General features: G+C 45.9%; 2 protein-coding genes across 3 annotated transcripts in view; one reads left to right on the top strand and one right to left on the bottom strand.

Annotated features, from left to right (window-relative positions):
- The window catches only part of SAP30BP (SAP30 binding protein), a 33,372-nt gene extending 30,602 nt beyond the window's left edge, over nucleotides 1-2,770 (bottom strand). The window contains exons 1-2 of the mRNA XM_024760859.1: nucleotides 2,625-2,770; nucleotides 1,081-1,190 (exon numbers count right to left, since the gene is read on the bottom strand). Coding sequence (XP_024616627.1) covers nucleotides 1,081-1,190; nucleotides 2,625-2,730 — 216 coding nt within the window. The 5' untranslated portion in view covers nucleotides 2,731-2,770. The remainder of the gene's footprint in view (nucleotides 1-1,080; nucleotides 1,191-2,624) is intronic.
- Nucleotides 2,771-2,926: 156 nt separating this feature from the next.
- RECQL5 (RecQ like helicase 5) overlaps nucleotides 2,927-12,797 on the top strand; it is a 37,393-nt gene continuing 27,522 nt past the window's right edge. For both annotated transcript variants that reach the window (XR_003005416.1, XM_024760858.1), the window contains exons 1-7: nucleotides 2,927-3,081; nucleotides 3,559-3,695; nucleotides 4,537-4,658; nucleotides 6,272-6,790; nucleotides 7,382-7,487; nucleotides 8,028-8,139; nucleotides 9,527-9,689. Coding sequence is in view for 1 of the 2 variants with exons in the window: in XM_024760858.1 (XP_024616626.1) it covers nucleotides 3,569-3,695; nucleotides 4,537-4,658; nucleotides 6,272-6,790; nucleotides 7,382-7,487; nucleotides 8,028-8,139; nucleotides 9,527-9,689 (1,149 nt within the window). In the remaining variant the exon portion in view is untranslated. The remainder of the gene's footprint in view (nucleotides 3,082-3,558; nucleotides 3,696-4,536; nucleotides 4,659-6,271; nucleotides 6,791-7,381; nucleotides 7,488-8,027; nucleotides 8,140-9,526; nucleotides 9,690-12,797) is intronic.

Genomic DNA, 12,797 nt, shown 5'->3' with positions numbered 1-12,797 from the left:
TAAACAATTTTAGTCAATTCTGAATTATCAGCAATCATGGGGGAGGGGAGGCCTAAGGGGATATAAAGGTCTTCCAAAACAACAGAAAATACAAAACGCGTTTTTGTTTAATTTGTAAAGCATTTTATCCCCGCCCTCCCCCCACCCCCCGCTTTTTTTGGCCGCACCTCGCGGCTTGTGGGATCTTAGTTCCCCAACCAGGGATTGAACCTGGGCCCTCGCAGTGAAAGCACAGAGTCCTAACCACTGGACCGCCAGGCAATTCCCTGTGAAGCATTTTAATGTTAACATTTAAGTATCAACGAGTAACAAAATTTTCAAACAAATAATACAGAACACTGAACGTTTTAATTAGAGCTGTTGTTAAATAACCAGATTTTATATCGAGATTCAACTTTGTATGTCTTTGTGTTAAGCACCAGCCTGAATCCTTGTTTTTCTCCAAACTATAAAATTCTGGCCCATGATGCTCAGGTGACAGTGTACCTAAAGTCTTTCTGATTAATTAAGATGCAAGTTCTCTTTCCTTTGATAGTCAGCACATACTAAACATCAGGCAAGATTTGTGATCAAGAACACTTTGATAAAAAGTGCCAAGTAAAATGTCAAGAAAGGAGTTAATAAGGATCAAAGCACAAATAACTGTCCTTCCTCGTCTTTCTAATAAACTGAAAAATTTGAATGAACCCCAACCAAGATTACAAATAACACAGAATTGAGTGCAGATATAAATGATACACCAATTAGGATGAATGCACTGTTACAAATGGAATAAATTATCTAAACAGGGAAAACCAACATAAAACACCCATTGATATCTGTGTTAAATAAAATTGTCCACTATCTTTCCCCCCAAGTTTCAATTCAAAGGTTAATACAAAATGGTTCAGGTGAAAACGAACTTGATTTTCAAATAGAACTACTGATATCCAACCCAGTTTCCTCAACTGATACTAAAGAAAATAAAAGTTGGGGAGGGGATGAAATTAGGCATGAAATGGAACACTGTCGGTACAGGTCAGAAAGTTTCTGATAAATGGTCCTCTGAGCAGCTCTGGATTTGGGAACAGACTTACTTACCGACTGTTTGCTATTCTCATCCTCCTCTTCTTCATAGCCATCTTCATCACCCCCGAGGCGAGAAAAATCATCCTCTCCATAGGCTTCAGATACCAATCCGCCTTTCTCCTCTTAAACAGAAGAGAAAAATAAAATGAATGAATGGGGAAAAGAATGCAAAAAAAAACCACCTGAGTGATCAGAGTTGCCAGGACTATCTCTGAAGAGAAAAGGAAACCTAAATCTCATGTAAGTGACCTTAGGCCCAGATTCTGCTTTTCGGAAGATCACAGAATTCAGTGCATGAATTCATTAAAAGAACAGGGAAGAAAACCGAGTAATATTAAATTCCGTTTCTAATGCTTCCAATCTGCCTATTATGCCAACTGAAGCCTTCCCTTCTCTGAACTATTATACCATGTTGTTTAAACATCTCTTTTGAACAAACGTATGGACACCAAGGGGGGAAAGTGGTGGGGGTGGGGTGGGGGTGGGATGACTTGGGAGATTGGGATTGACATATATACACTAATATGTATAAAACAGATAACTAATAAGAACCTGCTGTATAAAAAATAAAATAAAATTCCAGAAAAAAACCCCATCTATTTTTATCTGCATATGTCTACCTTGTATCATAGGCACCAATGAACTTGTCTTCTCATCAAGACAAGGACTCTGTCATTCTCGTTTTTGTGTGTCCTCCCTTAGGAACAGGACCTTAAATGGGGGCACCTGGAGAGGTTCCCAATCATACCCACTTGAGAAACAAAATCTTTTCCTACGTTTAAAACAAAAAGAACAACAAAGCCCCAAAACAAAACAAATTACTGGGAAACCACCAGAGAACTTCCTGACAGGCAGAGACCACACAAAACTGAGAGGATCTAACCCAGTCCAAGGCCCCCCGAACCCCATCACTTTCCAAATGAGGAAACCAAGGCCCAGACACGTTGGGTAACTTGCTGCCTCTCTACGTCCCCATATAGACCTGTTCCCATTTCTTAACACTGTGATTCTTAACCAGGGTGGAGCAACAAAATCACCGATGGGCTTTAACAACTCACAAAGTAATGGAATCACCAAGAAGCCTTGGAAAGCTCACAAATGCCCAGGTCCTTCTCCAGATCTACTAAATTAGACTCCCTCGCAGTGGAGACAGGATGGATGTATTTTTAAAAGCTCCAAAATATGGCTAAAGCATATTGTTAATTAAAAGTTTCGCTCTCCCCCACCAAACAAGAAGGCCGGAGAAAATAGGTGGTGGTTCAGTAGCCTTGGACCCTCTCCACCCTTCGTCCATCCTTCTGCCCAGCACAATACCCAGCAGGAAGAAGACTTCCAGTAAGTTTCGGAAGAATAATCCAATCAAAAGAAGGAGACGGTCCATTCTTGCTACAGAGCATCTAATGCTCCGTCTGTCCTAGGACCCTGAACGCCCTTCGGGGCTCCAGAGCCCGATACTTGGGGCACAATGACCATCTCTTTCCCTCCCGCCTGCTAGGGGAGCAGCATTCCGAGCAGACATCCGATTCTCCCCTTCCAGCTCCCTACTCGGGCCTCACCAGCTGCGCCGCCCGCCGTTTCAACTCCTGCTTCGCCGTCAGACTCGGGCTCTGAATCTTCCGCGTAAACTGCGAGAGACGACAGAACACTCTTCTTCCCCGCCATCTTATTCCCACAGCCCCGGCGTGGCTCACTCCTATGACTCCGAAGAGCCGACTTCCGGGCGGAAAGGCAACTACTTCCGGATCCCAGGAGACCCCGCGCCCGTTTCAGACCTAGAACCAATCAAAACGGCCGTTTCCGCGTCTGGCTCCGCCCCTCGCGCCAACGCTTGCGCAACGTCATCACTGCACGACGGACACAAGCTTGTGAGGGTTTACCTGACGTTGCGTTCCCAGCAGTTTGGCTTTTGAGAGTTACCTGTGGCTTATGGGGGTCTTCGAGTAGTTCCCGAGCCAGCGGGCAGCAACTGCCCGACAAGAGCCCCTCGCTCCTTGGGGCCCACGGCCGGCTCTGATATCTTTGGGTGGAGAGAGGGAGGCTTCGGCTGGGGAAGGGAGGGAAGAACAGATCTAGGGTTCAGAGGAGGAAAAGGGAAGAGCTCTCCTCTGGGCGCGGGGGTCGTGGGGGGAAGAATGGTCGTCATGGCTGTGCTTATAGAGCAGAGGGTGGATCTTAGAAGAAAATTCCATCTTCTCCAAACTGTTCTGAAGACATTTGTGTTTTTAATCGTGATCTGATTTCTCGCTCTGCGCTATACCGTGGCCTGGGATAGCTGGGTGTTTTTATTTTCACCGAGCATAAATTTGGAGATAATTACCCAGGAATGTATTGCTTGAGGCTGATCACCTGGAGCTATATTATTTGAAAATAATATAGTTTGAGTGTAATAAAGCAAACTTATAGAAAAAATAAGTAGGCTTTGAAAAGCAGAACAGAGGGTTCTCCTTGCAACCATATATGCTCATCACCTTTGCCTTAACCTTTGGCCACTGTCGTCAAGATGAGTACCAACTCTTCCTCTCCTTTTGACCCTGAGCGTCGAGTCCGGAGCACGTTGAAGAAGGTCTTTGGGTTTGACTCTTTTAAGACGCCTTTGCAGGAGAGGGCAACCATGGCTGTAGTGAAAGGTAATGTTGCCAAACTACCTGCATTTATGTTTGTGCTGGCTATACCATAGCGCTGCCACTACAGAAGGAAGAACACCTTCCTTCTGACCCTTCCTTCCTCCCCACCCTTGGGCCATATTTGGTTTTGGAGCTCTTGTAGATCTGTCACCCAAAACTTGCAGTTTTATTGGCAGAACCACCCAGCTGTTCTGGTTCTGATATTTCGTAGACAAAGCTAAGGTTGTCTTTGAAAACAGCTCATAAATTTCCATTCTCCTTTTTGTGTAGGCAGTGAGGTGGAGGTGGGGTGGGGGCATGGCAGGAATAGCCGAAGCCAGTCACCTTCTAGGTAATTCCTGTGTTGAAGATTGAGTGGTCTGGGTCCCAAATAGGGAAGGAAGGAGTAATAATATTATAAAACTGAGATATGTTGACAAATGCTGGTTGTCAAGAGGGGAGCAGCAGTGTCATGTTAATTACATTATAACACTTATAAACAAAAGCCCTCTAAGTGATGTTGTTTCCATGTCTATACCGATATGCCCACTCATCCAGGAGTATTCAGCTTTCATGGATGTTCAGTTCAATCATCCATAGCCCAGCAGACTCAGACTTCTTACCCTTGTAGTTGTTATTGCCACTACTGGAAATGGTTTGTGTGCATTGCCAGGTCTCCCTGGACCGCTTCCCTTTTCGTAGAAAGGATGGGAAGAGAATTGAGGTTATATTGAGACCCTTGTACGTGCCAGACACTCTGCGAGGAGTTTTTCCTACATTCTTGTTTAATTTTCAACAGCCTTGATGAAGGGGAGAGATTAAAAGGCAGGAAGCATTGAGATGTTGCCTTCTTGTGTTTTTGCAGGCGACAAGGATGTCTTTGTGTGCATGCCCACAGGGGCAGGAAAATCACTCTGCTATCAGCTCCCTGCTCTGTTGGCCAAAGGCATCACCATCGTGATCTCTCCTCTCATTGCTTTGATTCAGGTGAGGCTCAGGGGAATGAAGGTGGCAGCCCAGAAAGTTTAGAGGAAGGTGTTTTTTTTGGGGGGGTGGTTAATAGCTGGAAATTTTACTTCTCCTTTCTTTGGTCTTTTTTAAAAAATTAATTTATTAATTAATTTATTTTATTTTGCGCTGTGTTGCGTCTTTGTTGCTGCACGTGGGCTTTCTCTAGTTGCAGCAAGTGGGGGCTACTCTTTGTTGTGCTTGGACTCTAGGTGCGCAGGCTTCAGTAGTTGTGGCACGCGGGCTCAGTAGTTGTGGCTTGCGGCCTCTAGCGCACGGGCTCACTAGTTGTGGCGCACGGGCTTAGTTGCTCCGCTGCATGTGGGATCTTCCCCGACCAAGGATCGAACCTGTGTCCCCTGCATTGGCAGGCGGATTTTTAACTACTGCACCACCAGGGAAGTCCACCCTTCTTTGGTCTTTTGCCTCTTATTTTTCTTTGATTTGCCTATATCCCTCTCTGTATTGGGTTTCTGAATCACCCAAATGTGGGGTTCTCCACTAGTGCATATCACTCTGGTGGGTTATGAATGAGTCTTCTGTGTTTTGATGGCCTGAGGTCTCTCACCCTCCTTTGTAATTTTTTGCCTGGAGGAATATGGAACTGTATGTGTATGCACGTACACACTCTCGTATGTACACATGTGCACTCTTTTTTTTTTTTTTTTTAAATCTTCATAAACTTTTTTTTTCCCCCTTTTTGCGGTACGCGGACCTCTCACTGTTGTGGCCTCTCCCGTTGCGGAGCACAGGCTCCGGACGCACAGGCTCAGCGGCCACGGCTCACAGGCCCAGCCGCTCCGCGGCATGTGGGATCTTCCCCGACTGGGGCACAAACCCATCATCCCCAGCATCGGCAGGCGGACTCTCAACCACTGCGCCACCAGGGAAGCCCACATGTGCACTCTTGATGTTATAGAAGATGCAGGTGGATAGAGAGGTATAAATCAATATAGGGGAATCCCTGGTATATTCTGCTTTACTCTGGCGAGAGCACAGCCATGAGACAGAAAATAAGATGAGAAACTTATTGGGATGTCGTTAACATCTGTTCTGTGCTTCTGACTATATTTAAGGCCTGCAGATGGACTGCTAGAATCAGAAATGAGGAAGTGTGGCCGTTGGTTAAGAGCCATCCACCATGAAGAAAAGGAGAGAGAGAGAGAGAGGATAGAGAACAGCAGTAACAATGCTTAGTGAGTGTGTACCAGTCTCAGGCTCTGTGCTAAGTGTTCAGGGGCAGTAACGTACCTTCCAAGTATAAAATTTCGTTTAATTCTTAAAACAATCCTATTAGGTAGTTTTACTCTTTTTATAGCAAAGTGAAAGAACGAGAGTGAGAAAATTGAAAGGGTAAGGTTAAGAACCAGCTGAAGAGCATGTGGTAATTGAACCGGGATTAAATCCACATATACCTGGCTCCACACATCAACCCCTTCACCTTCTGTACTTCTTTTTATGCAAAGAGAAGACACGTTAGAGGGTAGGAGAAGGATGTTTTATGGCTGTGAAATACCCCAGGGAGTCACAGTGACGTTTACCACTGAGGCCTGAGGGCCACTTATAGTCCCCTCTCCCGCTTCTGCCCTCAGGACCAAGTGGACCACTTGCTGGCCCTGAAGGTCCAAGTGAGTACGCTGAACTCAAAGCTCTCGGCACAGCAGAAGAAGGAGCTGCTCTGTGACCTGGAGCAGGAAAAGCCCTGGACCAAGCTTCTGTACATCACGCCAGAGATGGCGGCTTCTGCCTCCTTCCAGCCCGCCCTAAACTCCTTGGCGTCTCGCCACCTGCTCTCCTACCTCGTGGTGGATGAAGCTCATTGTGTTTCCCAGTGGGGGCACGACTTCCGTCCTGACTACTTGCGTCTGGGAGCCCTGCGCCCCCGCCTGGCCCACGCCCCCTGTGTGGCTCTCACTGCCACAGCCACCCCGCAGGTCCGAGAGGATGTGTTTGCCGCCCTGCAGCTGAAGCAGCCAGTTGCCACCTTCAAAACTCCCTGCTTCCGGGCCAACCTCTTCTATGATGTGCAGTTCAAGGAACTGCTTCCTGATCCCTACGGGAACCTGAGGGACTTCTGCCTTAAGGCTCTCGGACAGAAGGCTGATAAAGGGGTGAGGGCATTGAGGTTGGGGGGCCGAGGTACATCAGGGGCGGCGGGCTGCTGTGTGTGGCCTAGAGAAGGATTCTCATTTCCAAGCTCTTTGCTTTTCTAGCTTCCTCAGCCAGGACTAGCCATAGCTTCTTAAAACTCGTGCACAGAGTTGTCCCTTTGGTTTCCTGGCCTTGTCCCCCTTACTGGGGTTCCCGTGTCCCGGAGTCCTCCTCTGGGGGGGCCTTTGCAGACCTATCCAAGGCTGCAAAGGGAGGAGGAGGCAAGGGTTAGAAAAGTTGGGTTTTGAGCTGCTTTGGTCCTGCCTTGTTAGAAAGTAGCAGGGCTGTGCTAGGTGGTCTGCCTCAGAGGAGACCGTGAGCCTGACGAGAGAGAGTTAGAGCTGCTTTTAAAGCAGGGACTTCCCCGGCGGACCAGTGGTTGGGACCTGGCTCTTTCACTGCTGGGGCGTGAGTTCAGTCCCTGGTCAGAGAACTAAGGTCGTACAAGCCGCGTGATGCGGCCAATAAATAAATAAAAAGAGCAGGCTGCAGTGGGATGGGTTGTTTTGTTCTTCCCAATGCTTATTTTCTTCCCATGTCTCCCCTTTCAGTTGTTGTCTGGCTGCGGCATTGTCTACTGCAGGACCAGGGAGGCCTGTGAACAGCTGGCTATAGAGCTCAGTTACAGGGGCGTGAATGCCAAGGCGTACCACGCAGGTAAGGGGCACCTGGGCCACGTGGCCCTCCTTACTCTCAGAAGCCTCTTAGCTGGTCTTTTGTTCCTTAAGAATCCTGGATAATCAGGTGGTCCATCATCTTTTTCCAGATACCCAGGCAGAGCTAAAGTGATTCACTTAAATTCACAAAAAGGAGTCTAGACCCAAATGAGATCTAAAAGGAGAATTGTGACTCCTGAATTCTTATTGTCACCCTGTGCCCACCCAGCAGCAGATGATGAGTTTTTTTTAGCCCAGGTATTGGTATCATGGAAAGAGCACAGGCTCTGGAGGCCAATGGACTTGGGTTTGAATCCTGGCTGTCACATTTATGGAGTGCTCTGTGCCACACACAGGCCTGGGTCTCTATGTTTACTGGCTCAGGCTTGGTGGGTTAAGTGCCTGGCCTGAGGTCATACAGCTGGTAAGTGATGGATTCAGTGTGTGTACTGTGCCCAGCACAGCATCAGACCCAAGGGAGACCTCAGGGGAAACCCAAGGGAAATGCAAGTTCCCTTCTTCACCTTCCCCTCTTTTCTAGGACTGAAGGCTCCTGAAAGAACGCTGGTGCAGAACGAGTGGATGGAGGAGAAGGTCCCTGTAATTGTTGCAACTATTAGTTTTGGAATGGGAGTGGACAAAGCCAATGTCAGGTGAGCCCTTGTTCTTGTCTGACTTTGCCAGTTGGGGCCTGGCTCCGGGGGGGGTGGGCCTCCTGGTGCTCTGTCTGGGGAGCCAGGTCTGTGTGTCCTTCTAGGGCCAGAGGGGAAGGAGGCCCCAGGATAGAGTCCCTGGTACATAGTCCAAACGCTGACAGGTTCTGTGCACAGTTCCTCTGCTCCCTGGTGATGGCACAGCACGGTTCTTCCATCCCCCAGAAGAGGGGGCAGCATGCAGACCATCAGGCTCACCCTTTAACACAGCCCCGCTCACTCCCACCTTAGCATCTGGAGCCTGTGAGGGGGTGGAATGAACTATCTTAAAACTGCTCCCTGTGCAAAACTGAAGGCAAAGATCTCGTTACCGTCACTCCTTGTTACTGTTTACTGGACAGTCTAGAAGAGATGGGTACATCCCAGCCTCCTAGCCCCACACTGGCCACTGTTGGGAAGTCTTTTACCTCCAGGCATGCTTGACCTTCTGGAGACATTTTGGGCTGCAGCCTGAAGCCCTTTGCTCTGATTAACACCAACAGTAATGCCTTGTGTGATTTACAGAGCACTTTTGCATACGTGGTCTTGTTAAGCCTCATAGTGACCCTGAGTTGGTCAGGGTAGGAATTAGACTGTGAACTATACTTGAGATAACGTGGACTTTGGAATCAGGGTTTGACTCCTGGGTCAGCTGTGTCTTATAACGGATCAACTTTGGAGTCAGACACTCCTAGGCTCAAATCCTAGCTCTGCTGTCCCCTTGTACAAATTTACCTCTCTGAATCCCACATTCATTGTCTATAAAATGAGACTACCTCATATGATGGTGACTGTAATGATTTTTTTTTTTTGCGGTACGCGGGTCTGTCACTGTTGTGGCCTCTCCAGTTGCGGAGCACAGGCTCTGGACGCGCAGGCTCAGCGGCCATGGCTCACGGGCCTAGCGGCATGTGGGATCTTCCCAGACCGGGGCACAAACCCGTGTCCCCTGCATCGGCAGGCGGACTCTCAACCACTGCGCCACCAGGGAAGCCCCACTGTAATGATTTAACAAGACAAATATATACACTGGCTCATAGTAGGTGCTTCATAAGTATTATCCTTTTTCCACTTCAAAGATGTTATAAAGGACTTACCCAGCTCATAAGTGTCCTGATCTTGTTTCGTTAAGTCCGCTAGTTTTTCCATGAGCTGCTCCATGGTGAGAAGGCCTGCTGAAGGACTGCAGGGTCCTAGCCATGCTTACTCTGGGGCCTATCTCTGCCTCTCTGCCTGCCAGCCTCCTACTCCTGGTCCCTGTGGAGACCCCTGCTCCGCTGACTGGGAGTCACTTCTCCCCTCAGCTTTTCTGCCACATCTCATGCTGCTTGACCCTTGGATCTTACAGGTTTGTCGCCCACTGGAATATTGCCAAGTCTATGGCTGGGTACTACCAGGAGTCTGGCCGGGCGGGCAGAGACGGAAAGCCTTCCTGGTGCCGTCTGTATTACTCTAGGAATGACCGGGACCAAGTCAGCTTCCTGATCAGGAAGGAAGTAGCAAAACTCCAGGTGAGTACTGGGCAGTAGGAGCCCTTCTTGTCTGAACCCACCGCTCTGCAATTTCCGAACCCAGGTGGAGCTTCTGTAATCTGGAGGGGTGCTCCTGAGGCTAGAAGGTATAGCAAGGTGGGGAATGGGGTGTTGGTGGATAGCTTATAACTAGGTTAAACTTTTTTCTTTATACTTAATTGATCTTCGTACAGTCTGTTGTGTGTGTGTTATTTTACATAGTCAAGATCAATCCTGCCTTGATTTAAATTAGCATTGTTACATAAGCATTTTCCCATATTGTTGTAAGTTCTTTGATTTTAGCCTTTTTTAAAAACTGGTTGCATATTCTTTGTAGAGAACCTAGACACAGACTCAGGAATATAACAGAACTTGGTGTATGATAGGTGGCATTAGAAATCAACAGGAAAATGACGAACTGTTGAATAATTTATTCTAGAAAAAGATAAAATAGAACGCTACCTCCCATGCCATATACATATGAATTACAGGTGGATTAAAGACCTCAAAAAACTGAAAAACTGGGGAGAAAATATTTCATGGCCTTGAGGAAGGGAACAGTATGTCAAGATTTTTTTTTTTTAATTAATTAATTTATTTTGGCTGCACCGGTCTTAGTTGCAGCATGTGGAATCTTCATTGCGGCATGTGAGCTCTTAGTTGTGGCATATGTGCAGGATCTAGTTCCCTGACCAGGGATCGAACCTGGGCCCCCAGCATTGGAAGCACAGAGTCTTACCCACTGGACCACCAGGGAAGTCCCTATGTCAGGATTTTTTAAAGCAGAAATCATCAAAGAAGACTTGATCTGTTTGAGACTAAATTCGAGCTAAAAATTTCTTTATAGTGACAGACACCATAAACAAAGTGAAAAAATGAGCCATTTGGGGATTTCATCATGATAGACATCATTGGCTGGCTGTATAGAACTACTGCAGGTAAAACAGTAAAAGGCAAACAGCTACATAGCAAAAAGGATGGATTTCACAGAAGGGGAAGCCAGAATATCTAATAAACATACAAAGAGAAAAAAAAAACATACAAAGAGATGCTCAGCCTCACTTAGGAATCAGAGAAATGCAAATCAGATGACAAGCTATCATTTTATACCCATCAGACTGGCCAAAGTTTAAAACATCTTCATAGTCACTGTTGGCAAGGATGTGGGGAGAGGGCAGCTCATGACATGGTCAGGATTATAAGCTAGAACGGCTTCTTTGAAGAGAGACGAGGTGACACGTGTACGTGGAGGGGCCTGGTGCACTGCGACTCAGCAGTTCCACATCTAGGTAGACAGGGTGTTAGTGCACACGATGGACTGTACGAGGGTATACAGGGATGTTGGCTACAGCAACATAGTGGGGAAATAAAACTCTTCCTCTGTGGGGTGTGGGGTAAGTAAACAGTGGGCTAGTCACACAGTGGAATGGTCCAGAGCAGTTAAAAATGAAGCAGTAACTCTACATGAATCAACATGGATTAAACCCCCCCAAAACATAATGTGTGACGTTGCAAAAGGATGCACATCAACTTTTCCTTATAAGAAAGATTGAACACGAGGGCTTATTCCTGATCCCCACCAAAAGGACGATAAAAGGATGAAAAGTATATAAACTCACAGGGACAAGGAGAGAAGACACCAGCAGATAGAAATTTTAACAAATGTCTGCCTAGAAAACCCCAAAGACTCTACTAGAAATCTACTAGGATTCATAAGAAAACTTGGCAAGATGGCTGAACATAAGAGAAACATTACTGTAAATACCTAGGAATAGAAATGAAAACATGTTTAATTTGCAAGAATAAAACTTATAAAATACCTAGAAGTAAATGTTACAGGTTCTTATCAAGATAATTTTTTTTAAACCTCCCCAGTTGATGTTAATATGCAGCCAGGGATGAGAGCCACTGATTTAGAAGAGAAAACTAAAACCTCATTGAAAGAAAACAAACTCTGTACAGATACAAAAGTGATTGGGAAGACTTAAAACTGTCTTTTCTCCTCAAAGTTAATATAAGTATTTCATGAAGTCCCAATTGAAATCCCAAAAGACTTCTATTGGGAAGTAGAATCTTAGAATTTATGTGCAAGAATAAGTGCTCAAGAACAGCCAGGAAAAGTATGAAAAAGGAGAATGATGAAAGGGGTGTGCTTAACCCAGCATCAGAATATGCTGTGCTGCTACCCCGAACAAATCCATGTAATACAGTAACAGTCATTGGAACAGATGAGAGAATTAATAAGAGAGAATTAATAAGTCCTAGAAATAAGTCCTAGAGAAAACAACAAATAACATACAAGGGAACTCCCATAAGGTTAACAGCTGATTTCTCAGCAGAAACTCTACAAGCCAGAAGGGAGTGGCACGATATATTTAAAGTAATGAAAGGGAAGAACCTACAACCAAGATTACTCTACCCAGCAAGGATCTCATTCAGGTTCGATGGAGAAATCAAAAGCTTTACAGACAAGCAAAAGCTAAGAGAATGCAGCACTACCAAACCAGCTCTACAACAAATGCTAAAGGAACTTCTCTAAGTGGGAAACACAAGAGAAGAAAAGGACCTACAAAAACAAACCCAAAACAATTAAGAAAATGGTGATAGGAACATACATATCGATAATTACCTTAAATGTCAACGGGTTAAACGCTCCAACAAAAGACACAGGCTTGCTGAATGGATACAAAAACGAGACCCATATATATGCTGTCTACAAGAGACCCACTTCAGACCTAGGGACACATACAGACTGAAAGTGAGGGGATGGAAAAAGATATTCCATGCAAATGGAAATCAAAAGAAAGCTGGAGTACCAATACTCATATTAGATAAAATAGACTTTAAAGAATGTTACAAGAGACAATGAAGGACACTGCATAATGATCAAGGTATATGTACCCAACATAGGAGCACCTCAATTCATAAGGCAAATGCTAACAGCTGTAAAAGAGGAAATTGACAGTAACACAATAATAGTGGGGGACTTTAACACCTCACTTACACCGATGGACAGATCATCCAGACAGAAAATTAATGAGGAAACACAACCTTTAAATGACACAATAGACCAGATAGATTTAATTGATATTTATAGGACATTCCATC

Source organism: Neophocaena asiaeorientalis, unplaced genomic scaffold (genome assembly GCF_003031525.2).
Source record: "Neophocaena asiaeorientalis asiaeorientalis breed wild unplaced genomic scaffold, Neophocaena_asiaeorientalis_V1.1 scaffold30, whole genome shotgun sequence".
In the NCBI taxonomy this organism is placed as follows: Eukaryota; Metazoa; Chordata; class Mammalia; order Artiodactyla; family Phocoenidae; genus Neophocaena; species Neophocaena asiaeorientalis.
The sequence above is the reverse complement of the archived record's forward strand: the minus strand, read 5'-3'. Positions and strand labels throughout refer to the sequence as shown.